Source organism: Oryx dammah, unplaced genomic scaffold (genome assembly GCF_014754425.2).
Source record: "Oryx dammah isolate SB20612 unplaced genomic scaffold, SCBI_Odam_1.1 HiC_scaffold_20, whole genome shotgun sequence".
Classification (NCBI taxonomy): domain Eukaryota; kingdom Metazoa; phylum Chordata; class Mammalia; order Artiodactyla; family Bovidae; genus Oryx; species Oryx dammah.
In genome coordinates, this window is record NW_024070204.1 from 46,729,049 (window position 1) to 46,757,043 (window position 27,995).

A 27,995-nucleotide genomic window follows, 5' to 3' on the forward strand; every position below is an offset into this window, starting at 1 on the left:
GTGGGAACGTTAATCAGCAATGAAAATATTAACTTACTTTCTAGGATACTTTTTTTTTTTTCAACTTAAAAGCCTAAAAGAGAAAAATCTCAGTTCACTTCTGAATAGAAACCTTCACCCTCGATCTCTCACCCCTGCGCCTCACTGAACGGCACTGGCCACAAGGGGGCAGTGGCGGCCACGGAGTCGAACCTGGGGTCGTGCGCGGCGGCTCGGCCATCGCTTGCTCTCGCCTGGAGCGCGGCTCTCGGCCGTGGATTAGCGCAGCTGGGGACGTGGGAGGCCCCGGGCCCCGCCCCCGACCGGCGGCGGCGGCCCAGCGCGGCAGTCTGCGCTGCTAGCGGAGCGGCGCGGAGGGCGCGACCAGCGGGTGGGGACTCAGGAGCCTGTACTGCCTTCGAGGCTCCCCTCCGCGCGCCAGGGCGCGGGCACCACCGCGGGTCCCTCGGGCGGGCGCCAGGCTCAGGGCGCCGGGGGTCGGGGGGCAGTCCGCCGGGGTGCCGGGACCATGGCGCTGCGCGCCCGGGCGCTCTACGACTTCAGGTCGGAGAACCCGGGCGAGATCTCGCTGCGGGAGCACGAGGTGCTGAGCCTGTGCAGCGAACAGGACATCGAGGGCTGGCTCGAGGGGATCAACAGCCGCGGAGACCGCGGCCTCTTCCCGGCCTCTTACGTGCAGGTGATCCGCGCCCCCGAGCCCGGCCCGGCGGGCGACGGCGGCCCGGCCGCCCCGGCCCGCTACGCCAACGTGCCACCCGGCGGCTTCGAGCCCCTGCCTGCCGCGCCGCCCACCTCCTTCAAGCCGCCACCCGACGCCTTCCAGCCGCTGCTGCAACCGCAACAGGCGCCGCCGGCGAGCACCTTCCAGCCGCCGGGCGCGGGCTTCTCGTACGGCGGGAGCGCCCTGCAGCCGTCGCCGCAGCAGCTCTACGGCGGCGGCGGCTACCAGGCCAGCCAGGGTAGCGACGATGACTGGGACGATGAGTGGGACGACAGCTCCACCGTGGCTGACGAGCCGGGCGCACTGGGCAGCGGCGCTCACCCGGACCTCGACGGCTCGTCGTCTGGGGGCGTCGGCGCTGCTGGCCGCTACCGCCTGTCCACGCGCTCCGACTTGTCCCTGGGCTCCCGCGGCGGCTCTGCGCCCCCGCAGCACCACCCGTCGGGGGCCAAGAGCTCGGCCACCGTGAGCCGTAACCTCAACCGCTTCTCCACCTTCGTCAAGTCGGGCGGGGAGGCCTTCGTGCTGGGTGAGGCGTCGGGCTTCGTGAAGGATGGGGACAAGCTGTGCGTGGTGCTGGGCCCCTATGGCCCCGAGTGGCAGGAGAACCCCTATCCCTTCCAGTGCACCATCGACGACCCCACCAAGCAGACCAAGTTCAAGGGCATGAAGAGCTACATCTCGTACAAGCTGGTGCCCACGCACACGCAGGTACCGGTGCACCGGCGCTACAAGCACTTCGACTGGCTGTATGCGCGCCTGGCCGAGAAGTTCCCCGTCATCTCGGTGCCCCACCTGCCCGAGAAGCAGGCCACCGGCCGCTTCGAGGAGGACTTCATCTCCAAGCGCAGAAAGGGCCTCATCTGGTGGATGAACCACATGGCCAGCCACCCGGTGCTGGCACAGTGCGACGTCTTCCAGCACTTCCTGACCTGCCCCAGCAGCACCGACGAGAAGGCCTGGAAGCAGGGCAAGAGGAAGGCCGAGAAGGATGAGATGGTGGGCGCCAACTTCTTCCTGACCCTGAGCACGCCCCCCGCCGCCGCCCTCGACCTGCAGGAGGTGGAGAGCAAGATCGAAGGCTTCAAGTGCTTCACCAAGAAGATGGACGACAGTGCGCTGCAGCTCAACCACACAGCCAACGAGTTCGCGCGCAAGCAGGTGACCGGCTTCAAGAAGGAGTACCAGAGGGTGGGGCAGTCCTTCCGCGGCCTCAGCCAGGCCTTTGAGTTGGACCAGCAGGCCTTCTCGGCCGGCCTGAACCAGGCCATCGCCTTCACCGGAGATGCCTACGACGCCATCGGCGAGCTCTTCGCCGAGCAGCCCAGGCAAGACCTGGACCCGGTCATGGACCTGTTGGCATTGTATCAGGGCCACCTGGCCAACTTCCCCGACATCATCCACGTCCAGAAAGGTAAAGCCTGGCCTCAAGAGCGTACAGTGTGGGATGTGTTGTTCAGACTGAGAGGGTCACTTTGACAGAAGTCCCATTGTCTGTTTCAGATTAATATCCCACAGGTCGGGATCCCCGCAGGGATGTGGGCAGCCAGGCGGCGCCCCAAGGGTAGGGTGGATGGTGGGCTGGTAGCTTCCTCCTTAAAGTATTTCCAGACAGGCTGCGGGTACACTCTTCAGAGAAGGTTGGGAGAGCATTTTTGACAACAGTGCTATCATTTTAGAGTTTGAAGAGTTGGGTAATGAGCTTCTGGGATCGGTCATCTTGTGTCTAGGGTAGAGTCAGAAGGGGACCCAAGCCATGTTAGGCATCCATTTGAACACTGGCAGTGTCACTTAGCCGTGGGTTTCGGGAAGTGTGGAAATCAGGGGCAAGAGTGGATATCTGCAGAAAGGTAAGTCCTGCTTTTGCCCCTCTGCTCGTCTCAGCCCCTGCATTAGTAGAGAAATTAGGGTCAGTTCTCTGTAGGTACTACTTAAATGGGGCGGCATAGGAATTTCCTGCACAGGCTTCTTGCTTGCAGCCTTTGTAAAATAAGGTAAAAGACTCAGCCAAATTTCAGGAAGTTTTAAGAAAATTACTCTGTTTAAGCTTGGTCATTTTCAATTTGGTATCTACTAACCAACTGAAATTAAGAGTATTATTTAGGAAAAGGGTGTACGGAAGCCATGCAGAATGTATAGGGTCTGAGTATTGTGTCTGAGAGCAGTGTTTCTCAGCGAGTTAGCTGCCCAACTGTCAGAGCTTGTTTTATTTAGTCGTCGTTAGTGTCCCTAAAGACTGAAGTTTGCAGATTGTTTTCTTAGAAAATAGAGCAGAATTAGAGCAGTAATTCCTGCCTTAATGTTACTCGCTGGCTTGCATTCTGATAGCCTGCCTGGAGAGGGGTTGGAGTGGGGAGGCAGCCTTGCTGAGGTTTTCGGTTCAGTGTGGGGGAGGGGAAGAGGACGTCACTAACCACCTTCCTGAGGGGGTGGAAACCTCCTGGCCCTGGATAATGAATCCCTTGCTGCCCTTTCAGGTGGGACAGCCCATTTACAAACAACCCAGATCTTTAACCTGTTTTTCCTGGTATTAAACTAAAGTTTGCCTCTCTTGATTCTCTTTCTGTTGCCTGGAAACACACACAGTAAGTTTCTTCCTCGTCATGTCAGCCCATCAGACCCTTTGGGACAGCAGCTTCCTTCCCCTCTGCTGCACTCCTGCCTCTTCCGAGTAGGTGACAGGCTTCTAACTCCCCAGAGCGGGGTCCTGCAAACATGCTGATGCTTGTATAGTCCCTGCTAAAATGCACTGCCCCAAACATCTGCAATACTAGTTTCAGTGGAGAACAGTAACTTTCTTGACAATTTACATCTTGTAAGTGCAGTATAAGGTTAAATTAGCTGTTTGGGCAGCCGTATCACTGTTGACCTGCATTGAACCTGCATCTTTGTTCCCTGTGACCCCCCCTTTTTTTGCATAAATTGCTATGAATTCTTGATATTTTAGTCGGTGCTGGTGCAACTGACTCTTTGAGCCTTTAATGCAGGATCTAACATTTAAATTCCACTGTGTTACATCATTCTGGATCCAGTGCTGGGTGCCTTTTTGCATGTTTCTGTGACTTTATGCAGATTATTGGTAAACAGTTGAAAGGGTGGAGCCAGGTGCAGACTCCTGCAGTCACACACAGGTGACTGGCTACTACAGGGCAGCATCCGTTCATTCAGTGGCTTTCCTGTCTTCAGACCACACACACAGCCTTGTTGAGTGGCTCTGCTGTCGAAGTGATTAGAAAATACTTGATGTTTGCCATAAAGTCTATTTTGAGTTTATATGTAGTCTGTTAATTTAACACTAGAACTAAAATTGTCTCCTATTGGGATTTGAGAAACTTCCTTCATTAAAACCAGTACCATTTTTATGTTGTTTAAACAATTCAAGGACCCTAAACATAATCTTCAGGAACTTCAAAAAGAACATCTGTTGATATTCAGCATGGTTTGTCTCTGCTGTAGCCTTGGTGTGTGATGTACAGTGAGCCTGTGTCCCTGGATAACATGTCTTTAGAATGTACTGCCATTTAGAGCTGTAGTGTGCAATGCATACAGCTAAAAGCATTTGTTTACAGCCAGCATTTATCAAGGATGCTAGTGTTGGCCGTTTTAAGAATACAGATGAGCTTTAAGCCCAGCTGAAGCTTTTTGAACATGTTCTGGATGTTCACATGATGGTATAGAGCAGAAGAAACATCCCCCTCCCGCCCCTACTACACAGTTGCTGTTGGAATGAATCTTCATCTGAGCACTTGGGAATTTTGTTTCCAAGTTGTTTTTTCCTTCAGGATCTCAAAACATAATCATTGTAGGCCTTACAGAGACTTTTGATGGAAGAGTCAAAAAAAAAAAAGTGAAAATCTTTAAGCAGTTTGTGCGATCTTTTGTTGTAAGTATTTGGCCCAAAGTTTACATTGTCTTTGTTGTTTTCAGTAAGAGAAAAGTGGTTTTATCCCTTTTACATTTTACATGTTCTAATCATATATTACCCTGGAGAAAAGCTTGGCAACCCACTCTAGTGTTCTTGCCTGGAGAATCCCATGGACAGAGGAGCCTGACAGGCTACAGTCCATAGAATTGCACAGAGTTGGACACGACTGAAGCAACTTAGCACGCACGCAATCATATATTAAGAGACCCACATTCACTTGAGTCAGAAAAAGATGAGAAAGTACTTTTTGATTACTAAAGCAGTTAAGAAGGGGTGTTAATTAGTTTTTTCTCCCTTAATTCTTGGGGGAGAGAATGTGACCATTAGACTCCTCGGGAGCCTCTTTCTTATCCAGGAGACTGCTGCCGTCAGCCAGCTTTCCCAGAGTTTTGGACCTGAGTTCTTCCGTGCTGAGTGTGTAAGCCACACATAACTCTTTAAGTTAGTTACAGTTCAATAAAAAATTTAAAAATTCGGTTCCTTAGTCATACTAGCTATACTTCAAGTGCTTTATAGCCAGTGGCTACCATACTGGACAACAGAGATGAGGCCTGTTTCCCTCCTTGCTCTAGGTTCCCATTGGACTGTGTTGAGCTGGACTGTTGGCCAGAGTTTAACTGTCCACCCTGTCATGGGTTTCTCGCAAATCGATGATCTTTTCGCATACTTCCAGATAGTTTTCTTTTCTCTTTATTATCACCTGGCATCCCCTCTCTATATGGACTTAAGGGATAAAAAGTAGGCAGGGAAACAGGTCCTGCTAGATCTTTCTCTACAGAACATCCTGGGTACCCAATCATTGAATACTTGTCCAGCGGGAGGAAGTCCACCGGCTTTGCAGCCTGCCTTCCTGGCCCATTCAGAGAACCCAGCTGGGTTCTGGATGGCATTTGAGGCTCATAAGGAACCATCTCCAGAAAGAGGGTGGAAAACGTAAATACCCTGCAGTGTGGTCAACTGGGGTTTACTGACCATGCTTAGTACTGAAACCACTTACACTTAATAATGGTTTTAGTATAAGTGCTTTCTGCAAAAATGAAGAGAGCCTTGTGTTTCCTTCAGTGAAAAGGGAATGTTAGAATTCTGATTTTTTAAAAAAATCTACTGATGAAGTCTTAGATAAACAGACCTATTTTGGTTCATGGAGTTCAGTGTAGGAAGAAGGCAGTTTTCTGTAGTCTGAGGTACAGTAGATGGAATTCAGAACCTGTTTGAATTTTATTCATATTTTGCTTTGTTGTCACAGGAGCCCCTTAAATTCTTTGTTCGTGGACTGTTCATTGATTGCTGATAACCAGCCTACACAGGTCTTTCAGTGAGCTTTGTAACCCTGTGCTCTTGATTTGCTTTTCTTGAAATGGCAGCCTCTTATCCCCTTCCTCTTAATCATCCCTGCCTGCTATATGCTTTTATAATGCCAGTGTTAGTGAGTTTCGTGTGGTGTGTAGAATATATTTCACTATCAGTTTTTTAGCATATTCAATTCTGTTTCCAAAGATATGATTAATCTCTGGTATTTAATGAAGCTTAATCTGGAAGGCAGCGAGGGATGGTGGTTTAAAAGCTTTGGGCTTATCTCTTGGGGAATTCTGTGAAAGGGAAAGACTGTAATGTTAGATGATGAGAAATGTTGGTTTCATCTTTGTTTATGAATCTGGACTAGATAGCCAGAGGCAGTGACTTAAAGGGAAATTGTATTCCAGAGAAAAGGTATAAAATCATGTAAAAGTGATTGGTAGGTATAGTCTGAGTATGTGAAGTGGGGATGCAGAACCAGACAAACAGGCAGTCCTGTTTTCTGTGCTCGTAAATTAAACACGCAGGGTCTACTTCACTGCCATCTGTAAATGGTCCAGACGGAGCTTTCTTTTGAACAAAAAACAACCCCAGGACCTCAGGAATGGTACACCAGTAGTGAGCCTGTCAGTCTTGTGGGTAGAATTTCACCATTGTGCTTCCTGTCAGCACAGGGAGGGTTGGTTCTCTGTCCCTCAGACATTAATTAAAGATAGCCAGAGTCCCGGCAGGGCACTCGAGGTGAGACTGGGCCACTGCAAGCCCTTCGCTCTCTGCTCCCCATTCTCCTGTGTCTAAACATAGCCCTGAGAAGGTGGTGCCAGAAATACAGAGAAGAGGTCTATTAAGCGGGCTGTTTACAAGCTCATCCTTACTTTGAAACCTCTGGGCTAGCAACTGAGGTCATTCACTGTTTTTGCTTTACTCTCATCTTTAACTGTACCATTTCTCTTCCCCAATTCACTCCCAGCTATTTTTTAAGGAGACTTCAGTTCCAGCCTTACGATTTGGCCCAATCTGTATTTTCTTAGTGGAGACAAGGTTGCCTTTGGGGTTTTTGTTATAGATGACTGAATCCCTTGGTTAAAGCATCAGTGTGACTGGCCACCGAATGTCTTGGTCACAATCTAGGTGGGGACACTGCTCACAGCACCTTGTCGTTGGTTTCTCTGACTTCTTTTTTGAGCCCTGAAGCCCTCTACAGAATCGTGTCAGGAAGTCTGGTCTGTTAGGCCGGTCGCTGTAGAGCCCAGAGGTGGCAGGGACCCGAACTTCCACTCACGGTCTTCTGCGGAATCCTGGGCTCAGCTGGACTGTCTGTCCTCTTGAAGTGTCGTATGCACAGGCTCCTATCTGGTCATTTTTGAATTTTCAAAGACCATGTGGAACCCAAACAACCCTTACCAACATGACACTTTTCTTAAACAGATTCCTTCTTTTCAGGCTAAATAATCTGCTGTCTCTTGAAGTGTTTTTTAAAACTAAAGTTTCATATCAAATTAGATTTAATTTGCTCTCTATTTATGATGATCACACACACACACACACCCACACAGCACACACACACGCACGCACACACGCACAGCACAGCACAGCACAGCACAGCACAGTAACGCTTAGCTCTGTTTAGAGAGACTGTGCCCAGAAGACCTGAACTGTTCTTCATCCAGTGTTTACAGAGCACAGACTTGAGTTGTGTCTGCAAAAGGGACGGACAGGACTCTGATCCTCATGGAGGGTTTTGTTGTTGTTGCAGAGAAGTCCCATCACGGAGTCTTTTGACTGGTGGCAGGGAAGCTGTGTGCCAGGGTGCTGAGAGTCCCCGGGGCTACACAGAGCAGATGGGGTTGGTCTGGGTCTGATGAGGGGCTGAGTTGGCTCTAGAGCCCCACGGCAGAGTCCGGTCACCATGGGCCAGCCCGACATCTGGGTGACCAGATGTGAGGGGATCCTTGGGCCGCTGTTTTAACCTCTCTGAGCCCCATTTTCTCCCTGACAGAGGGAACACTTCCTCATAAGGTCATCACGAGGACCAAATGTTACGGTTCTTAGTTGCTCACTAAGCAATTGATTTTGCAAAGTATAAAGGTACTTTTAAGATGGGAGATACTCTCCCTTAAAAGACAATTCCAGAGATCTTATCATCCCTTCAGGCGGCGTTTTACCACCGGAATTGCAGACAAAGTATAAAGCCCCATAGAGTCACGGGTACAATAGTTGAGTGCTGTATTTTAATGCAGCTGTTGTTTTGCACACCAGGGAAAATGGTGACAGAGGAATAATCCTTGGTGTGATTGGAGTCCCCAGTTTGCTGTTGTTCACATTAAGGGTTTATGTAAATTGTCTCTTGTCAGCCTCTCTCTTCCTCCAAATTACTGTGTCCTTGCACAAGTGCTGGCGTTTCTGAGCTTCAGTTCTATCACCTGAAACTATGAGGTTCATGGTTTCCTAGATATCGTTTTGTTGGTTAACCCTTTTAATAGCATCATTCCTGCATTGAAAATAAAATATTCCAAAAAAAAGAAAAGAAAATATTCCAAAGTATATAGTGAACATTTTGACCTTGTTTCAGGCTTAGTTTCAAGAGCATTCTGTTTGTTTATGTGACTCTGTAATCTAGGGGCATGAAAAGCCTTTATCGGTTGGCATGAAAGAAAAGTCACACACATTTAGTTCAGATCAGAAAACACGCATCCAGGGCTTCCCCTGCCAGGTGTTGCAAATGTGAAAGTGATGACTCCCTGGCCTCCTGCCTGTGATGAGAGCTCCCAGGTGTTCTGACGCCAAGGCGTGCTGGGTGGCTGGAGCAGCTTCCCTCTGACCCAGATGAGGGTGTAATTAATAGGGACACCAGAGAGAGAAGGTGTGATCGGCTGTTTTCCCTCCTGCAAGCTGTAGTCACCTTGAGTTCTAAATACTGTCTCCTCTTCAGGCGTAGAGCCAGTCTTGTATTGTTGATCTTGCATTTGTAGCTCGGTTAAACGAATTTTAGTCCACATTTCATTTCTTCTCCCTTTCCTTGAAACTTTGTATCTCTCACTGTGATGTGACTCTTTTCTTCTGAAGTTTTATTTGTTATTTAGCAGGTAGGGAGACACTGGTTGGGGAGGGGAGCTTAACATCATTCAGTTTATTCATGAGATCCTCTGAAAGCTAAACCTCATTTTATTCAACAAATTTTTAAGTGCCCATCATACATCAGACACTAGTAAAGATGCTAGGGTTGTACCAGAAGTCAAAGCAAAGATCACCACCCTTGTAGAGTTTGCATTCTAGCAGGGTGGAGACACAAAGAAAAACACACACTGAGTAATGTGTGTCCAGGTTTGGTATGTGTTCAGTTCAGTCACTCAGTCGTGTCCGACTCTTTGCAACCCCATGGACTGCAGCATGCCAGGCTTCTCTCTCCTTCACCATCACCCAAAAGCTTGCTCAGACTCATGTCTATCGAGTCAGTGATGCCATCCAGCCATCTCGTCTTCTGTCATCCCCTTTTCCTCCTGCCTTCAATCTTTCTCAGCATCAAGGTCTTTTCCAGTGAGTTGCTCTTCCCATCAGGTGGCCAAAGTACTAGAGCTTCAGCTTCAGCATCAGTCCTTCCAGTGAATATTCACGGTTGATTTCTTTTAGGATTCACTGGTTTGATCTCCTTGCTGTCCAAGGGACTCTCGGGGAACCGCACCTAAACCCACACCAGCCTCTCTGGGTCACCCCTCATGACCCAGGCCGGTCCCCACCTCCAGAGTGCAGTGGGAAAAACACCTCGGTCAGAAAGAATCTGGCAACCGGGACCCAGGTGTGCCCACCACCCGCCTCAATGGTACAGTCTGGGCCTGTCCCCACCTCCAGAGCAGGTCACTGGGGGACCTTGGGGCCGAGGGGGATGAACGCTCCTAAGGGTGGCACAGAAATAGGCTAGACTGCCAAGCCACAGGCGCTCTGGGTGCAGAAGACCCTCTCCCTGCCCACCGCGGTGGCCTGGCCCAGGTAAGGCTGGGCCAGTTGGTCTCTGCAGCCGGAGGGGCACAGGGCGATGCTGGTCGACCAGGTGACCCCGGAGCTTGAGTCTGGAGTGCAGTGATAGTCACCTGCCTCATGGTATATGTTAGGGGGAAAATAAAAGTGGAACAGAACAGGTGGACTTGCGGAGGCAGGAGGCAGAATGAGGCACATATTGAAAAGCACGATCATCGAGGCCTCGTTGAGAAGATGAGATTTAAGGAGGTGAGGGAGTTAACCAAACAGGTATGGGGGAAGAGTTCTTCAGGCAGGAGATTCAGCTAGAGTGAAGGTGCTAGTGTGGGTGTGTGCTGGGCCTGCCGAGGAATGGCAGGGAGACCAGGTGACGGGTGCTAAGAGAGTCTGAGTAGGAGGTGAGGTCCCAGAAGGTTCGACTGACAGGGATTCATAGGTCATTGTCAGGATTTGGAGTGAAAGCCCTAGTTTGTCGGGAGCTATTACAGGTTTTGAAGGAAGGAGTGATATACCAATAGACCTTTTAATAGACTTACTCCAGTTGCTGTGCTGAGAAGAGAATGGGCAGGGATGAGGCAGGGTGGGGAGGTCAAAGGTAAGAGCTGCTGCTGCTGCTAAGTCGCTTCAGTCATGTCCCCGGGATTCTCCAGGCAAGAACACTGGAGGGGGTTGCCATTTCCTCCTCCAATGCATGAAAGTGAAAAGTGAAAGTGAAGTCGCTCAGTCGTGTGTGACTCTTAGCCACCCCATGGACTGCAGCTTACCAGGCTCCTCCATCCATGGGATTTTCCAGGCAAGAGTACTGGAGTAGGGTGCCATTGCCTTCTCCAAAGGTAGGAGCTAGGGGCCAGTAAATCTGATAATGTGGCTGAGAGATGATGAGACAGTGAGATTTCACTCTAGATTGATTTTAAAGATAGGATCAGCAGGTTTTCCTAAAGGAACGGATGTGGCACCTGAAAGGAAGCGGAGACTCAGAGTGAGTCTGGTTTGGGCTTCACCAATGCTAAGAGTGGAGTTTCCATCAAGTGAGATGAGGGAGGCTGTGAGTGACACAGGGGTGGGGATGGGCTATTAGGATTTGAGTGTAATCCTTGAGGGTGGACAGGTGCCTGCATTCTGTTCCACATCTCTTCCACCCAGCGCATTCACAGTCAAGCCCCAGGTTCCTGTCCTTGGAGTATCCCAGCCCTTTTCTAAGTCATCTTTGCTGATGGAATGCTGACTGGTGTGCCAGAGACTGTATGTTGCTTGGTTAGTGTGCAGGGATCATTTTTATGTTCCTCAAGTATAAAGTTCCACTATTTCATACATGCATAGTAAGTACTTAATGAATGCTTGTTGAATTAATGAAGTAGGCACTCCAAAGTACTTCTTTGTTAATTTTGAAATAGATTTCTTCTGTGATTTATAGAATGTTTTTGTTTTTCTGTTTATATGATGATGGATAACAGGATTTAAAAGTGTACAGGAAATAAAGATAGGATCTGGATGTGTTTTATGGGTGAAGTCATGAACATGTGAGCAGTTAAGTCTTAGACTTAAGTATCTATGAAATGACTTTCCAAAATTCATTGGAGTTGGGAGGAGGAGAGGAATTTTGAAAATGCTTCATTTTATGTGCTAGAAAAATTATGTACCTCATGATTAAACTTTATATTGATTCTTGGTGTTTAAAATCATATGTTTCTCTCCTCTTTGGTAAGCTTTTGTGATACTACTCTTTCCCTGGGGTCCCTTTTGCTTAATTCAAAACATGTGAATTAGAGCATGTGTGTTCAGGGTGTTGAGTGACTTGGATACACAAAGTACTGGGTGTGAGTGTTGAGCAGGAGGTGCCTGCCCTCAGGGAAACTGCAGTTCCATGAGGGAGGGAGAGTGTGTGTGCAGAAAACTGAAATCAGAGGTGGATCTAACTTAGTGCCTGTGTAATAATAGTGCGTGAGAGTCCAGGGTTGTGTTAGAGGTTTGGGTGGTAGCATTGGTTTTCTCTTTGAAAGATAGTTGTATTTTGCCTTTTGGAGGAACATTGATGGACAGTGCATGGTTGATCCTGGGAATGCTTTAGGATAGGTTTGATAAGCATATAAGAGCTGATATGCTCCATGCCCAGAGCTTAGGTCACTGAGGGAGGCTGACAGGTGAGTTAGCTGTCACTATGCAGTGTGACCCATACAGGCATGCTAGCACATGCCATGGTGTGAAGTAGGAAGAGGAGGTGTGGTTACTTATGCAGAGTTCAAGGGTGGCTCCTCCCTGTCTCAGTCGAAGAACAGTTTTGAAAAGCAGTTGGGAGTTTGCCTGGTGGGCAGTGCAGGGAAGGGCATTCTGGGCAGAGGGAACCATAAGTACAAAAATCAGGGACTAAACCCGGCTTCCTCTCACATCAGCCTTGGCATGGTTGCAGCCGGACATAGGGCCCCTTCTGGATGCACTGAATCTGAAAGGCGGGAACATGTAGCCTAGACACTGGTGTTCTTAAGAAAGGTCCTTGTGATTTTGATGCTGGAGGTGATGGAGGGAGCCTCATGGAAGATTAACAGGGGTATTGATGTGCTCGGTTCTGCAGTCCTGGTGACAGGTGTGAAGGGTGGCTTGGGGTGGGGCAAGATGGGAAGTTGTTGCAATAATTCAGGCAAGAAATGGTGAAACACTAAACTGAGAAGATGTCTTTGGGGGTGGGGAAGAGGAGACAGAAGGAGGTGTTGGCCAACAGGAGTGGGGGAAGGGGCAGGGAGAATAAAATGCCCTGCACACTGAGCCTGTGGAGCTGCCAGCAAAGATGCTAGACGATGCAGTGGGGTCTGCAGCCAACAGGTCAAACCACCCAGGTGCCTGTTCATTTATAGCACTTGAGCTTAAGGGTGTTTTATATATATATATATTTATATATATATATATTTTTTTTTTATGGTTATATAAGCCTCGATTTTGCCTCAACTTGCAAAGCATCAAATATTTACTGTCTGACCCTTAAAGAAAATGTTTGCTGACCCTTGACTTGGAGGTCAGGCAGGTTAGGGAGTTGATGTGTGTGTGGCTGTTGCTACCTTTTTTGAGTACTTACTGTGTGAGCAGCAGTATTCTGGGCAGTCACATCCATTGCATCTAATTCTATTCAGGGGTGGGTGTGACAGCAGAGTGGTCGTGAGCCTGGACCTCAGCCCTATGGGGCTGAGTTCCCACCAGGAGCTTCGCTCAGCCTCAGTTTCTTTGTGTCACACCTGGAATAACCATTTTCTATGGCAAATATGTCTCTAAGCATTAATGATTAGCTGTTGAATTAGTTTGCCAGGACTGCTGTAACAAATTAACCACAAACTGCGTGGCTTAAGAAAAGTATACGTTTATTCTCTCCCAGTTCTGGAGTCTAGAAGTCTGACGTGAAGACATCGGCAGCGCCACTCTCCCTGCAAAGGCTGGAGGGGAGGATCCTTCCAGCTTCTGGTGGTTGCCGGCATTCCTTGCGGTTCTTGGCATGTAGACTCATGGCTCCAGTCTCTGCCTCCATCTTTACCTGGCAGTCTCCCTGTGTGCTCATCTCCTCTTCTTTTAAGGATACTACCACATTGGATTTAGGGCCCATTCTTCCAGTATGACCTTGTGCTTGCATGCTCGGTCACTCAGTCATGTCCGACTCTTTGCAACCCCATGGACTGTAGCCAGCCAAACTCCTCTATCCATGGGATTTCCCAGGCAGGCTTACTGGAGTGGGTTGCCATTTCTTCCCCCAGGGATCTTTGACCAAACCTGAGTCTCTTGCATTGGCAGGCGGTTTCTTTACCATTGAGCTACCTGGGAAGCCCAATCCAGTATAACCTCACCCAAACTAATTATGTGGGCAAAGACTGTTTCCAAATAAGGTCACAGTTTCAGTTCCAGGTGGATGTGGAGGAGATGCTGTTCAACCCAGTGTAGCTATTTAACTCAACTGGGTGCCAGGTGAGGCTCAAGGAAGTTGAGTGATTTCCAGGATCACACAGCTAATAAGGAGACCTAGGATTTGAGTTCACTTTTAGCCTTGACCTGAGATCAGTACTCTTTATGCTACAATAGGTAGGATGCCTGCTAGAAAATTGTTTTATCCTATAGGCAGTCAGCAGCCACTAAAGGTTTGAAACTGAAGAGTGACTTCTGAATTGTGATAAAAGTAGCAAATGTTTGAGGGTTTCTGTGTGCCAGGCATGGTGCTTTGCACTGGATTATATCTGTTTAAACATCATGGAAGATTTTGAGGTAAATTCTCTCATTATCCCCACTTTGCAGGCAGGAAGGCGGTGAGCCACAGAACCTAACTGTGAGCGCTTGGCGTGCGTCCCCGAGTGCAACCTTGTTCCCAGGAAGCTGCTCCTGTTGGCTGAGTACAGACCTGCAGAGGCTTGTTAGTAGACCAGGCTTGAGGCAGGCTTTGAAAGAGCAGGTGAACTGAAGACACCTGTCAGGGAGAGTGGAAGGACTGGTGAGGGGTGGCTCTCTTGAATCTAGAGTTATTGTTTAATTGCGAAGTCATGTCCAACTCTTTTGTGACCCCGTGGACTCTAGCCTGCCAGGCTATCCTGTCCATGGGATTTCCCAGGCAAGAATACTGGAGTGGGTTGCCGTTTCCTCCTCCAGGGCATCTTTCCGACTCAGGGATCCAACCCACGTGTCTTGCATCTCCTGCATTGCAGACAGATGCTTTACCACTGAGCCACCAGGGAAGCTTGAGTTTAGAGTTACCTTTGAAGTTTTAAGTTTGAGTGACAGAAAGTAGTGATGCCAAGAATAGAAATAGGTAGGTTTAAGAAAAGAAAGATTGGAGTTAAAGAGAAGGAATGGGACTAAAGTGATCCTTAGAAAATCCCATTTTCTGGACTTTTTAGTATATTTCGTTATATTGCCATTTGTGATTTTCACAAAAGCCCACCTATTGCCTGCAGTGAGAAATCTTTATAAATGCTAGTAAATGTCAGCATGGTAATCTATAAGTTTTCATGTTTTTTGAGTTATATTTTATGTCTGTTTTAAAATACTGTATTTCTATTTGTAGGTTGTTTTGACTTCAGATGTTTATTTATGATTGGTTCAGGAAGTCTAAATGTGGCCAGAGTAAAGAGTCACAGCCAGTGGAAACCTGGTCCCCGCCATTGGCAGAAAGCAGGGACACCCCAGGGCCAAGAGTGTTCTTAAGTTTAGAAATCATCCCCAAAGTGTAGTGATTGTAAAGTGATGTGAAGTGCCAGTCATAATGGCCACAGCAAACACCACTGAGGGGAGGCATTAATGCTGGGCTGCTCACCACTTAGCACCCACCAGAGCTTAAGTAGCTGCTGGTAACGCTGGGGTTTACAATTACATTTCTAAAGTTAAAAACTAGATATTATTTGGGAAGAATACTTGAAAGAAAGAAAAAGATCCTTTAAAAATATTGTTCTAACGGTAGTAGTAACTGCAGCCCTCTCGGAAGCAGTCCTGGGAATCACGGGTCTGGCTTTGGATGTGTGCCTCATGTGTCTGTTTCTTTTCTACAGGGCCGGTGCCACCTCACTCTCTTCTTCCCCCGTAGAGTGGGGCCTGTCTGCTTAGCAGCTTCTATTAGATTTATGTTAGTCTGCGTGCGTGTGTGCTCACTCGTGTCTGACTCTTTTGCGATTCCAGGGGCGATAGCCCACCAGGCTTCTCTGTCCATGGGATTCTCCAGGCAAGAATACTGGGGTGGGTTGCCATTTCCTTCTCCAGGGAGCTTCCCAATCCAGGGATTGCATCTGCATCTCCTGCACTGGCAGGCGAATTCTTTACTGCTGTGCCACCTCTTAGCTTGGGCCTCCCTTTATCATCCTAGAAAAAAAGAAACTTAAGGTTTTACCTTTGGTTAAAGGTAGTTTCCAAAGTCCATTTTAGTCTTAGGTATAGGTATGTTTTGTTGTATGTCAAAGGTCATTTAAATCCAAAGTACTGGCGGCTTGCAAATATCCCTGCTGCTGCCGCTGCTAAGTCACTTCAGTTGTGTCCGACTCTGTGCGACCCCATAGACGGCAGCCACCAGGCTCCCCTATCCCTGGGATTCTCCAGGCAAGAACACTGGAGTGGGTTGCCATTTCCTTCTCCAGTGCATGAAAGTGAAAAGTGAAAGTGAAGTCGCTCAGTCGTGTCTGACTCTTAGCGACCCCATGGACTGTAGCCCACCAGGCTCCTCCGTCCATGGGATTTTCCAGGCAAGAGTACTGGAGTGGGGTGCCATTGCCTTGCCACTTTATTTGTACAGACCAATATCCATGCATGTATATCAGGAAACAAAAGAATTAGGAATTAGGAACTATCCACTGTGCACCTCAGGCATCAAGTGTATTCTCTGAATTTTAACCACACTATGGATTCTGTTTTATAGCATTTGTTGTTTTATTTGAGTTTTATTGTATGTTCATGATTATTAAGAATATTCCTTCTACCTTATTTTATTATGATTCTGTGGGTAGAAAACCTTTAAGAAAGAAAATGATACATGTTTTTATTATCCTCAAATTTTGGTCTTTATCTCGATTTGCTTGGCCATAGGCACATCAACATTTTCGCCATTGTATCCAGAGTCTTCTGAAATAAAAACACTGTTTTTACAGTATTCTCCTGAATCTATCATCCTAGTATCTTTATCATGTATTTAATACTTAATATAAGCTGAAACACAAGAACCTTTACTATATATAACATTTCTTAGCTGTGAACAGAACAACCTATGCTACAAATGAGCCACGAGAGATATAATCACGTGATTTCCGTCTTCATTTCTGGAACAAGGTGAGCTGTATGGATGTATGTACATAATGAGTAGAAGTAATCCAATGTTTTAAGATCTGGTGCTCTCCAGTGAATGTTTTCATTCATACTAAATGTCATCCTGCCTGTACACTTCTGGGGATTGCTGAATGGAGCTAAAAGGGCTGCTTAATTAGGAAATAATAAGACTTTTACCAGAACAAACAGCTTCTTATTGTATCTTCAGGACCAAAACGTAGAGGCCTGAGTTCTTTAAGTGATTTTTTCATCATCAAGCAATCAGGTCTTTGTTGTTGTTGTTATTATTTTTTTTTTTTTGTAATTTATTATTCTGGTCCTGCCCCTCTCTCTTCTTTTTGAATGACTCAAGAGTTCTCATTGTGAATTGAAAGTGAATTTTAAATTACTTGTATCTTTGAATTTTGATAGTTCTTGGCTCTAGGGACATTTTGTCCCTTCAAAAAGTTGCTCTCACTGACGAGTTCAGTGGTACTATTTGCACCCTCTCAAGTTTATTTACGTGGTCCAAATCTGGAGCCCACTTAGTCAGACTTGATGCAGGAATAAATAGAATTGTGAGGGCCTGGAGGCGGTTCATGCGTGCCTGCTGGGTTGCTCAGTTGTGTCCTACTCTTTGCGATCCCATGGACTGTAGCCCTCCAGGCTCCTCTGTCAATGGGATTTCCTAGGCAAGAATACTGGAGTGGGTTGCCCTTTCCTTCTCCATGGAGATGGTTCATGGGTTGCTTATCCCAACATGAGGCTTCTGGAGGCTTGGTGTGGTGTGGTGCCCTGTGTTTTGAGCCTGGTCCGTGGGGCTTTGAGATCTCAGGCAGGAGGCAGCCCCAGTTGGGCAGGTACAAGGAACTGCGTGGGTTAGGAAGCAGACCCAGATTCACATGTAGGTGACACCTTGTAAAGTTATTTACCTTGCCTAAGCCTCTTGTCTACCTCTGAAAATAAGAGTCATCCTTGCTTTTCTTTCCAGGTTAAAGATTTAAAAAAAACTAGACATGCGGGGTACAGACTACAGCTTTGCATAGAGCAGGTGCTCACATGGGACTGTTCTGCCTGGATGCATGGCCATCCTGTCCTGCTCCTTTTATGTAGATATCAGTCTTTGTTTTTGGAGCTATTTTACTAATAAAAAAAATCAAAAAGTAAATATTGGAGCAGAGAGAGGGGAAGGAGGAGTCAACGAGTGGGTGGATAGAAACCAAAAGGAGGGAGGAAAGTGGAGGGGGAAAGAGTTACTGGGGAGTTAGCAGGGACCCAGGGGGGTGAGTACCAGTGATGAGAGGATAAGAGCAAAATAGGCCACGTTGGCCAAATTAGCATTTTCTTTCAACATTTTACAAGTACCAGGGAATGAAGAAAAACAGGTCTAGTTCACCCGGCTTCTGTACAGCTGTCCCTGTGCCCTTCAGCCTGTCTCCTGTTCTGTGCCTCACTGCCTGGGTTTTCTGGGGCAGGGTCCCAGGAAGACAAAATCTTGTTAATGTTCTTGGCACATTCATGATTTCAAAATTAAATGAAGTGCTTACTTTTTTCTTCTAATTCTTTTTTTTTTTTTAAAGGAAGAAAATGTAGCCTTTGGATCCCTGTTGCTTAGTGACTGAACCTTTTGTATAATTGGTCCGAGGAGGGACAAAGCATACGAGAATAAGAGATTTGGTTAAGGAAAGGAAGGCAAAGTTCAGGTGCAGAAACTAGTGGGTTGGGAGCTTCTGGAGCAGCCAGCAAGCCTTGGGGGTAGGGTGGGAGCCTGAGAAGGTGAAGGTGGAGGGGAGGGAACCCGGAGAAACTGAAGGGAGGCCAGATAACTTCAACTGAGTTGAGAGCCTCTCCGGTTAAAATGTCTGAGGCACTGCAGTACGTGAGTGGGTTGTTTGTTTGTTTTTGTTTTTGTTTTTTTTTGCCCCTTTCTGGTTTTGCTGGGTCAGAAGTTGCCAGGGCAGTGCTTTCTTTCTGCAAATCAGAAGGAGATGATACAGCAGAGTTTATAGTGTAACTGTATTTGCTAATGTGCTTTATAGTTCAGCTCACGGAACCGATCAAAACTGACAAATGTAACACAGAATGAGCAAATCTCTGAAAACAGGGTTGAGCAGCTGTCGTTGCTTGAGGGCAACAGAGAGCCGGCTGGTTGACTGTCCCTAACTGCTGTCTTGTTCTCTTCTGCCCTGGCATCACTGTTCGCTCTCTAGGGCTCAGACATCCCTTCCAGAGCAAGGCAGTCTCTGGCCAAGCCTGAAATCCTACCACATTTTCTACATGTATGTGTATTACTTTTTAAATTGCAAGGGAAACAATAAACATTATATTTTTAAAAAGAAAACTGGGTACATTTTCCAAACACATTTCCCTAAGCGATTGCTCTCAAAATTTAAAGAAGTAGAAGACCGTTCCTGACTGTTGGCTATTCTTCACAAGTTCTGATTGACTAGATGACACCAGAGCGTCAGTGCTCTCATTCTAGAAAAAACAAAATGGCAATGAAATGCTTCCTGAACAGTTTTACTGATGTACATAATTTAATGGCATGCTGTGTAAATAATGTGATGCTTTTGAAAATGGTGCTGACTTCCTGGATTGTAATTAATCTATGAGTTTGAGCCCTTTAAGGTTATAATAATAATGAACTTAGTCATGTGACTGGATTCTTTTCTGTGTCATTATTTTGTGTTCCCCACAAGCATGCGTAGTATCATTCCTCTAAAATTGAGTGCATGTGGGTTATGAATTAGGATGCTCCTTCTGGCCTGAGCATACTTTAAAATTCTGTTCACATTGGTAAAATACCAGAACATGGGAGAAGAGGAGTGGGAGTGAAGTTAGGACATGAGTTCTGCTGGGTTTGGTGATGGGGAAGCAGGCAAAGTGCCTTTCTCTGAGCCTGGGTAATTTCAGTAAGTATCAACATGAACACAGTTAGGAATTTTGCATGTACAGAGTCAGCTAAGAATGCCAAAAAAGTCTGGGTCCTAAAGCAAGGTTGAAATACTGGTTTAGTTTTCCTTTTATGACTCCAAATGTAGAAAGGGAAGGACCCTTTTCAACAGAGTGGAGCAGAGGCCCTGACTGGAATGTTAAGTGGAAAGTGGCAGGGCTGGCAGGCAGGTAGGAAGGGCGAGTTCTTTGCCAGGAATTAGCTGTGGGACTTTGGACAAGTCACAGCCTCTTGCTAGAGAGACTGAAAAAAACTACCAAAACCTCATCTAACCTTCACAACCTTATAGCTCATAGAAAAAAAAAAACAACAGAGACCCAACTCTGCCCTTCTTACCAAGGACTCAGTTCTCCAGCTTCCCCAGTGGGTACCTTGCCAAGGTGGAGTGGTGGATGAGGAGGAAGTCTGTCAAGGTCCTGCTCCATCGTTTGGAATAAAGGTTTAGGGTGATCAGTTCCTGAGTGAACTTTCTATCCTGTGGAAATCCTCTAATGCTTTGTCCAGCTGTTTTAATAGTTAGATTGAGTGCTCAGCTTCAAGTCCCTTCTCAGCCTGGAAGCCTTTTTAGGAGGGGTGACACTGTATTATGAAAAGACTCTTTGAGGCCCATGGACTGTAGCCCGCCAGGCTCCTCTGTGCATGAAATTTTCCAGGCAAGAATACTGGAGTGGGTTGTCATGCCTTCCTCTAGGGATCTTTCCGGACCCAGGGATCAAACGCGCATCTCTTATGCCTCCTGCACTGGCAGGCAGGTTCTTTACCACCAATGCCACTTGGGAAGCGCATCTCTGTACTCCTTTCTGCCTCCCCACCACAGAGATTCCCTGAGGAAGAAACACCTGCAATGTGTCCACCTCAGCCCAGTGTCCTGCATGGGAGCTAGATTGCTTTTGCCTGTTGGGGAGCACAGTCATGGGTGTGATGGAGATACATTGCCCACTTTCATGAATACCTTTTCCTGTACTTCTAATAAATACCCTTTAAGAATTTATTTTTAGTTGTATAACTTGGGGAGGCTGCACCATTTTTCATGTATTATCTTGTTATTTTGTCTTGTTATTGGTATCTTAATGAAGAATGTGTTCATTGTTCTGTAATTTCAGCCTCTTCTTATTTAATGTCAGAATTTAATAATTGCCGTTATTTTCTTTTCTTGATAAAATCTTATTTTGTCCATATATAACCCCATATAATGTTTGTCTTGTTTGTTTTTTAGCCCGAAAAATAATTTTGTAGTTATATACTTGTGTTCCTACTCTGAAATGTGTTTCCCTCTGATCCCTCCTATTTTTAATTTTTTTTTCACTTTAAAACAGTTGCTGTGCCCATGAGTATTATGGGTCTTTTGTTTAATCCAGAAGCAACCAGTTTTCACCTTAGGCTTTATTTTATTATTTCTCCCTCTTATTGTTTGATTTTCCTTACTGTTACAAAAGCAGGGTGACAGTGTGATGTTTGTGACAGAAGAGGCCTGGTAGGGGTTAGATTCCTCCTAAATTAGCCACTGTCAAAGTACAGCTTTTGGGGGACAGTGGGTACATGTATATGTATGGCTGAACTCCTTCCCTGTTCACCTGAAACTATCACAACATTGTTAATCGGCTCTTCCCCAATACAAAATAAAGTTAAAAAAAAAATACAGGTTTTGAAAACCTTTGCCTGTTTTTGTATTGACAGCATGATAAAAGTATGTGTTCCTCTTGGTCTTTAGATTCTGGGCCATGTTTCTAGCTTTTATTTACACTCCTCTTGGGTTTGGTAGAGCTGAGAGAATACTTAAAATATGCTGTAATGTTTGTTACAACTCTGCAGCTGGTTACATTGTACCTCTGCAATTGATTCGTAGGCTACAAGTTAGTATTTGAAGCTATCCTAGAAGTAGCAAGTCTGTAGGGATTTAACCCTGCCCCCAATAGTTTTCTTTCTCCAACGCTTCACTCTTTAGAAGCTAAACTGATTGAAAATGTGGCTATCTCTGCCTTGTGATGTTTAATATTTTAGATTTGGAAGTACGGGAAGCATAGATGTGTGTACAGATAATTCCCAGTTTGAGAATTGGCAAATAAACTGCAAGAATACACCATCTGTGACAAAACCTAAGTCCTAGTTCTAATAGTAAAACTATTTTACTTATATCTAATGGATGCTTGTAATATCATTTCTATTGGAAAAGTATGTTCCCACTTTGACCTTGAGAGAAGCCAGAGTTTAGAAGTGCAGTGGGTAGAAGTGGGGTAGAGGAGAGCTTCAGGAAAACTCCAGAAAGTAGTTCTGTTCATCAATTCCCTGGTGGTTTTTTCTTTTTTTCTGTATACTCTCAGACAGTAAACTAATTAACTTCCATAATTAGCTTATTGAATGATTTGACTTTATCTTTCTCATAAGAAAACACACTAAACCCTTAGTATTTGTTAAAAATGTATGGGAAAAACTAATCAGAGGCTTGCGAGGTGAATATTTAAACACAGAATGGTTTTCTTCTTGAAGGAAATGATTTTTTAACTGTTAGTAATATTTTGACTTACTTAAGATAACTTTTGAGGGGGCTTGGGGTTCAAGGTCTTTGGGTTGCCATCCTGAAATGTAACAGCCAGATGCTTAAAGAACAGGATTGCTGTCAACTCGGGAACTCTTTCGATTTTTCAAAAAGTATATCTCTGTCAGGCCTGTTTTTTGTTAATCATCTTTCTTCAGAAGGTGGGTCTGGAGGGAAACCAGTTTAACCAGTTTAGTTAAAAGACGTTGTGGTTTTAAAATTTGCTCCAAATTCACGGGTCCAATTTAGTGAAGACATAATCTTCTTGATGACACCGAGCACTCCCTCTTCTCCCAGTGTGTACGTTTATGGAATGCTGTTCAGTACCTTCATTTTCTATCTTGTGTAGGTCTTTGATGGTTTCAGGAATGTAAATCTTGTCACCTCAAAAAATAATTTGAGTCCCTAAAATAGGAACCATGTCTGTTTCTAATAAACATGTTTCACCTGTTTCCTTGCTCCTTGGAATCCTGATGCGTTATGCTAATAGATTTGAATTGTATTAAGTGCCTTAAACCAAAATTCCAAGTGAAATTGCCCTTTGGGTGCTTCTCTTCAGTGGTTTGTTCTGTTCTTCCTATTTTGCAAAATAATTTTTGGCTGGGCTATCCAACTGCACTAGAGCAAACAAAGGCAAAGCCCATCCAGGGATTGTATGCTACTATTTTTGGTGATAGTTCTTGACTTATATAATTTTCCAAGAGAATCTAAGTTAGTGAGAAGGGGGGAGATGGGGGGAAGACAAAACCCCCCACCCCCCTTGTAAGTTTGAGTTTAAAATTCCAAATAATGAAATATGTGCTGCCTTTTCGATTTTTTTTGTAGCACCTTAATTATATGCTTCAAAGATAAGAAAATCAGACATCTTATACATATTAAAAGGCTTTACAGGCACAATTAATGAATTGAATGAGGTTACTAAGATTCCAGAGGGAACTTTTCAACACCTGTATGGTTTATTTTACATACTCACAAGCTCTCCTGATGTGCACGTCAGAATAAAAGCCAGGGACCATCGAGGAAGGTGAAAAGAGAGAAGGGGAGGGCAGGAGCCCCTGCCCTTGTCCCCAGCACCCTGCTCGCCAGCCCACTGTGCCTTTTTGCCTCTTCAGTCTCCAGTTTCTTTCCTGAATATTTGTGGTGTTTGCTTTCAAGTCTGCATTCAGATCCCATCTCTCCCACCTCTTACTGGGTTACTGCTAACTTCAGGGCTCAAAGAGTGTGGGTGGCTTTCTCAGTTTCCTTGTTGTGAAACAGCAGTAATGTCTGTAGCAGAGTTGTAGCAGGGTTAGACTTGGTACACAGAAAGTGCCTCACATATATGACTGTTTTAGGCAGCTCCCTTTTATTGTTACCTCCGCTTATTCCTGCCCCCATCCTGGCACCCTTTGTCCTCAGCACTGCCTGGCACAGAGCAGGTCCTCCAAGCATTTTCCCTTGTGACACGATTACATTATCTTGGAAAAAGCCATAGTCAGTTCCTGTGCAGAATTCCGTGCTTTGCAGCGCTGTTTCACTTCACGTCATGGCTGTGTGCTGGTCTGCAGCGTGCTTTCTCAAGGTGCCTTCCTTGAGAGTTCCGGAGGCTGGGGACTTGAACACTTGGTGTGAGCCCCGCCATGTGCATCCCCCTTGCCAGCTCTGTGCTGTCCTTGTGTGTGTGTTAAGTTGCTTCAGTCGTGTCCAACTCTTTGCAACCCCACAGACTGTAGCCTGCCAGGCTCCCCTGTCCATGAGGATTCTCCAGACAAGAATGCTGGAGTGGGTTGCCGTGCCTTCCTCCAGGGGATCTTCCCCTCCCAGGGATCTAACTCGTGTCTTCTGCAGCTTCTGCATGGCAGGTGGATTCTTGACTGCTGAGCCACTGGGGAAGCCAGGCCCTCCACAAATGTTGGTAAATGAGCTGAGGGTATTGCCTCGGAAACCCAACTGTTCAGGGCTCTGTGTTATTTACAAAATAAACTCATAGCTGGGAGAAAAGTGAGTCTTCAATTCACAGCTCCTTTTTAGTATGTACACTCAGAAAGCTTGAAGGTGACAAATGCCAAAAGGTCTTTAGGCCTTGGAGAGATTTAATACTTGTACTGTGTCCAGGAGTTTTGAAAATGTATTCTGATGTGATTCAGGTTGTGAAAACGTCAGGCTTGTTCACTTGTAAATTGGTTTTTACAGATGCACGTCTGCAGGTCTGTGTCATAGAATTCATAAAATGTCGTTTCTGAGAAGGTGGTGATCTCATCTGGAGGCGGATGAGCTGCAGGTTCATTGGCCTTGGCACTGCTCAGGGCCAGGTTTCTAAGTTCCTCTGCGCTGGACTCCAGTGACTGGAACAAGTGACACTCGCAGCATATTCCCTTGCCCAGCCGCTTCACGGCTGCCCAGGGATCTGTGCAGGGCAGGGTGTCAGTGCCTGTCCTCCATGCTCAATAGCTGGCACCTCGGCCCTGAATCACACGAAATCAGATCGCCTGAGACTCTGCTCTCTTGATGCCTTGTTTGGGCTTCCCAGGTGGCTCGGTGGTAAAGAATCCACCTGCCAAGCAGGATACACAGGTTCCTTCCCTGGATCAGAAAGATCTCCTGAGGAAGGAAATGGCAACCCACTCCAATATTCTTGCCCGGGAAATCTCATGGACAGAGGAGCCTGGTGGGCTACAATCCACAGGGTTGCAAAAAGAGAGTCGGACACGACTTAGCAACTAAACAGTAACAGCAAGCTCTCTCTCAACCATTTTCAACGTAAATTTCATAGTTTCATATTCTCAGTCATCTTTTAGGTAATTTTTTCTTTTCTTTTTTTCTGTCTCATGCTTTCCTAGCTTATTCAACTTCAATTTTTGTATATAAACGATGACACTTGTACAAATATAATGAACATAAGTTCGCTATAAGAAGTTATTTTTTTCTGTCTCTAAGGAGGAGGAGTGTTCTCTGTTTCATGTAGACCACAGGCAGGCAGGTTGCATTGCTTCTTGAGTCTTGTCTGCTGTGGGGGAAGTGTTAATAGGGCCGCGTTTTCAAGGTGATGGCTACTTAGGGGATTGGGTAGGGGTCTTCCTGTAGCCCTGTTGACATGGACGACATCTCCACTGTGTGGTCACGGGGGAAGCAGGGTATTCTCTCTGCTCCAGGGCTCTCCCGCTTTTCAGGTAAAGATCTTCTTTAGAATAGAAAAATGAAAATATACAAATATACATACATTTATATCTGTAACATTTGTTGTTGATGAGTTTTAATTTCTCAGGTCTTGGAGTTGTGCAGAAAAAAAAGGGTTTAAGGATTTTATTTAATAGTAGGTTTACTCTATTTTGTAGATTTGAAGAAATTTAGATACAGGACTTTTCCCCTGTATATTTCACCATTGGCTAAAACAACATTTCCACAACAAAGTTGCTCAGCTTCCCCACTGCCTTCTAAACAGGCTACCTTTCCCTCCACTTAGCATCATCACATCCTCAGACCAGCAAGGCTGGTGTCCCAAGTGTTTCTCTCGTCTTTCATCATGGTTCAGTAGAATGGATACATATGGGGTCAGGAATCTGGATTCTTGAGTTGGCTGTGCTCAAGTGATTTGAACATCACTCATTTTTAAGAACATATGAATAGCCTTTATTTTTCCTACCTCCTATGCATCCTCAGGCTTTTGTGCTTTTTTTTTATGACTGTGCTTCTAGGGGAAGATCTGCCCTCATGTGGCACTTGCCACAGAAACCATCCTCTCCACCCCACCCCACCCCCAACCCCTTAGGCCCCGCATCCTCTGGTGATGTTTCTCGGCCGCAGGCTATGACACCTCTGGCTTAATTCCCAGGTCACCATTAGGGCAAACTCAACACTCACTGATCTTTACAGCCTGTAAAGAGAAGGGGGCATATGTTTACTGCACAGGGCCATTATGCTACAGGTACAGATCTGCTGGTAGACTGTGGAGTCAGAATCAGGCATGCATGCAGTATGCTCCACTTTAGAGATGACCTTCTTAATATATGTGTATATAGTGGTGTTGATGGCTCAGACGGTAAAAAAAAAAATCTTAACTGCAGTGTGGGAGACCCAGTTTTGATGGCTGGGTTGGAAAGATCCCCTGGAGAAGTGAATGGCTACCCACTTCAGTGTTCATGACTGGAGAATTCCATGGACAGAGGAGCCTAGCAGGCTAGTCCATGGGGTTGCCAAGAGTCGGGTGTGACTGAGTGACTAACACACACACATACAGAGTGGTGTTACACTTTGTCCCTTAAGAATGTTAAAATTGCAGAGTTTCTTGGTTTGTCTTTTTAGGAAAAATTCTTTGCAGTTTTTTGTCTGTAGTATATAGTATCTCTGCTATTGGAAGAGATGAAACATACTGTTTGGTCAATGGCAAAGGCTAGTTTTGATAAGTGAATTTGTAGCAGTGGAGGTGTTTTCAGAAACTTTACCAGATTTCTTCTTTTTTAATAAATAATTATAGTCACCCCTTTAAATGCCAAAGGACTTCAAAATAGTTCAGGCAAGTATTTATAATGCCCAACATTCTGTTTACTATGTAGCTGTAACACTGGGATACATATGTGTTTTTTATTTTTTTATATGTATTTTTTAATTAATTTTTTTTTTAAACTACAGGAGCTCTTACCAAAGTAAAGGAGAGTAGGCGACACGTGGAAGAAGGGAAGATGGAAGTCCAAAAGGCTGATGGCATTCAGGATCGCTGTAACACTATTTCTTTTGCTACTTTGGCTGAAATTCACCACTTCCATCAAATTCGAGTAAGAGACTTTAAATCACAAATGCAGCATTTCTTACAACAACAAATAATATTTTTCCAAAAAGTGACGCAGAAGTTGGAAGAGGCTCTTCACAAATATGATAGTGTTTAATGACTGGACGTTGGATTGTGGACTTTTTTTTTCAGTTCAAGGATAATTTCTACAGCAGAATACAAACTGCTATCAAAGAACTATTGCCAACTATCAGCAGTGGTACAAGGATGGTTTTGTGTTCAACTGAAACTGGGCTGAATATATAATTATGTAGGAAAGAAGCAGTTAATATGTTTATATAATAGAAACAGTGCCACACATTGTAACTAAATTATACTCTGTATGCCTACACTACCATTGTAACTTTTGGAATAATGAGTATACTATTTGCCTTATTGCTTTTTGAAGTATGGGTATTTTAGTGCATACTTTGTAGACCTCAAAACCCATGAAGGGTCTCAAAGAAGCTGGCTGGTTAAAAGCCTGCTGTGGATGCCTTTTTACTCTCACAGATTGGGATTACCTAAATTCAGCCTATTCTCTGTTTACAAACTCCAACTAGAGCAGCTATGCGACTTTGTGCCTTTAGACTCTTGGTTTTTCATTTCTCCACCCCCTACCCCCTTTTTAAAGCAACCACAAGTTTTCTGATGGAAAGAGTGAAAGGCCAGTGCACATAATGACGAACTGCTGGGAACCTCCTGTTGGCACTGGGGGCAGGGTGGGAGGATCAGCTGTCACCAGTTTGCCCAGCGAGTGTTGTCCCCTGATGGATGCTGGCGAGCACAGAGGAGGGAGCCTCAAGTTCACCTTCAGATAGGGTGTCTGTTAGGGAAGAAAGTGGTGCCACTCTGCTCCCTTAGGTGCTGCAGTAGCCTAGTCTCTTCACTCAAGTGTCCTGGAAACTTGACGTGGAGATTTAATCGAACATGTCTTACAACCCGGAGAAGGGGTCTAATCTGTTGGGGACATGAGCACAGAATCAGTGACAATACACACTTGGTTTTAATTCTTACGAGAGTTTTCTTTCCTTTTTTTCCTTTTTTAGCTTGAAATTTTTCTTTTAATATTCTGTGTGTGTGTGTGTGTGTGTG

At 45.7% G+C, this 27,995-nt stretch overlaps 1 protein-coding gene across 1 annotated transcript; it reads left to right on the forward strand.

Annotated features, from left to right (window-relative positions):
• The first annotated feature begins 309 nt into the window (after nucleotides 1-309).
• Nucleotides 310-27,916, forward strand: SNX18 (sorting nexin 18). Its single transcript, XM_040262519.1, has 2 exons — nucleotides 310-2,135; nucleotides 26,765-27,916. The coding sequence occupies exons 1-2, from the start codon at nucleotides 509-511 to the stop codon at nucleotides 27,016-27,018; spliced, it is 1,881 nt and encodes a 626-aa protein (XP_040118453.1). The 5' UTR covers nucleotides 310-508; the 3' UTR covers nucleotides 27,019-27,916.
• The last annotated feature ends 79 nt before the right edge of the window (nucleotides 27,917-27,995 follow it).

Bases quoted from the DNA above. Each gene is read 5' to 3' on its own strand.
- SNX18 (XM_040262519.1), top strand. From the start codon at position 509: ATGGCGCTGCGCGCCCGGGCGCTCTACGACTTCAGGTCGGAGAACCCG. The intron at 2,136-26,764 runs GTAAAGCCTGGC...TTTAAACTACAG, and splicing joins CATCATCCACGTCCAGAAAG to GAGCTCTTACCAAAGTAAAG.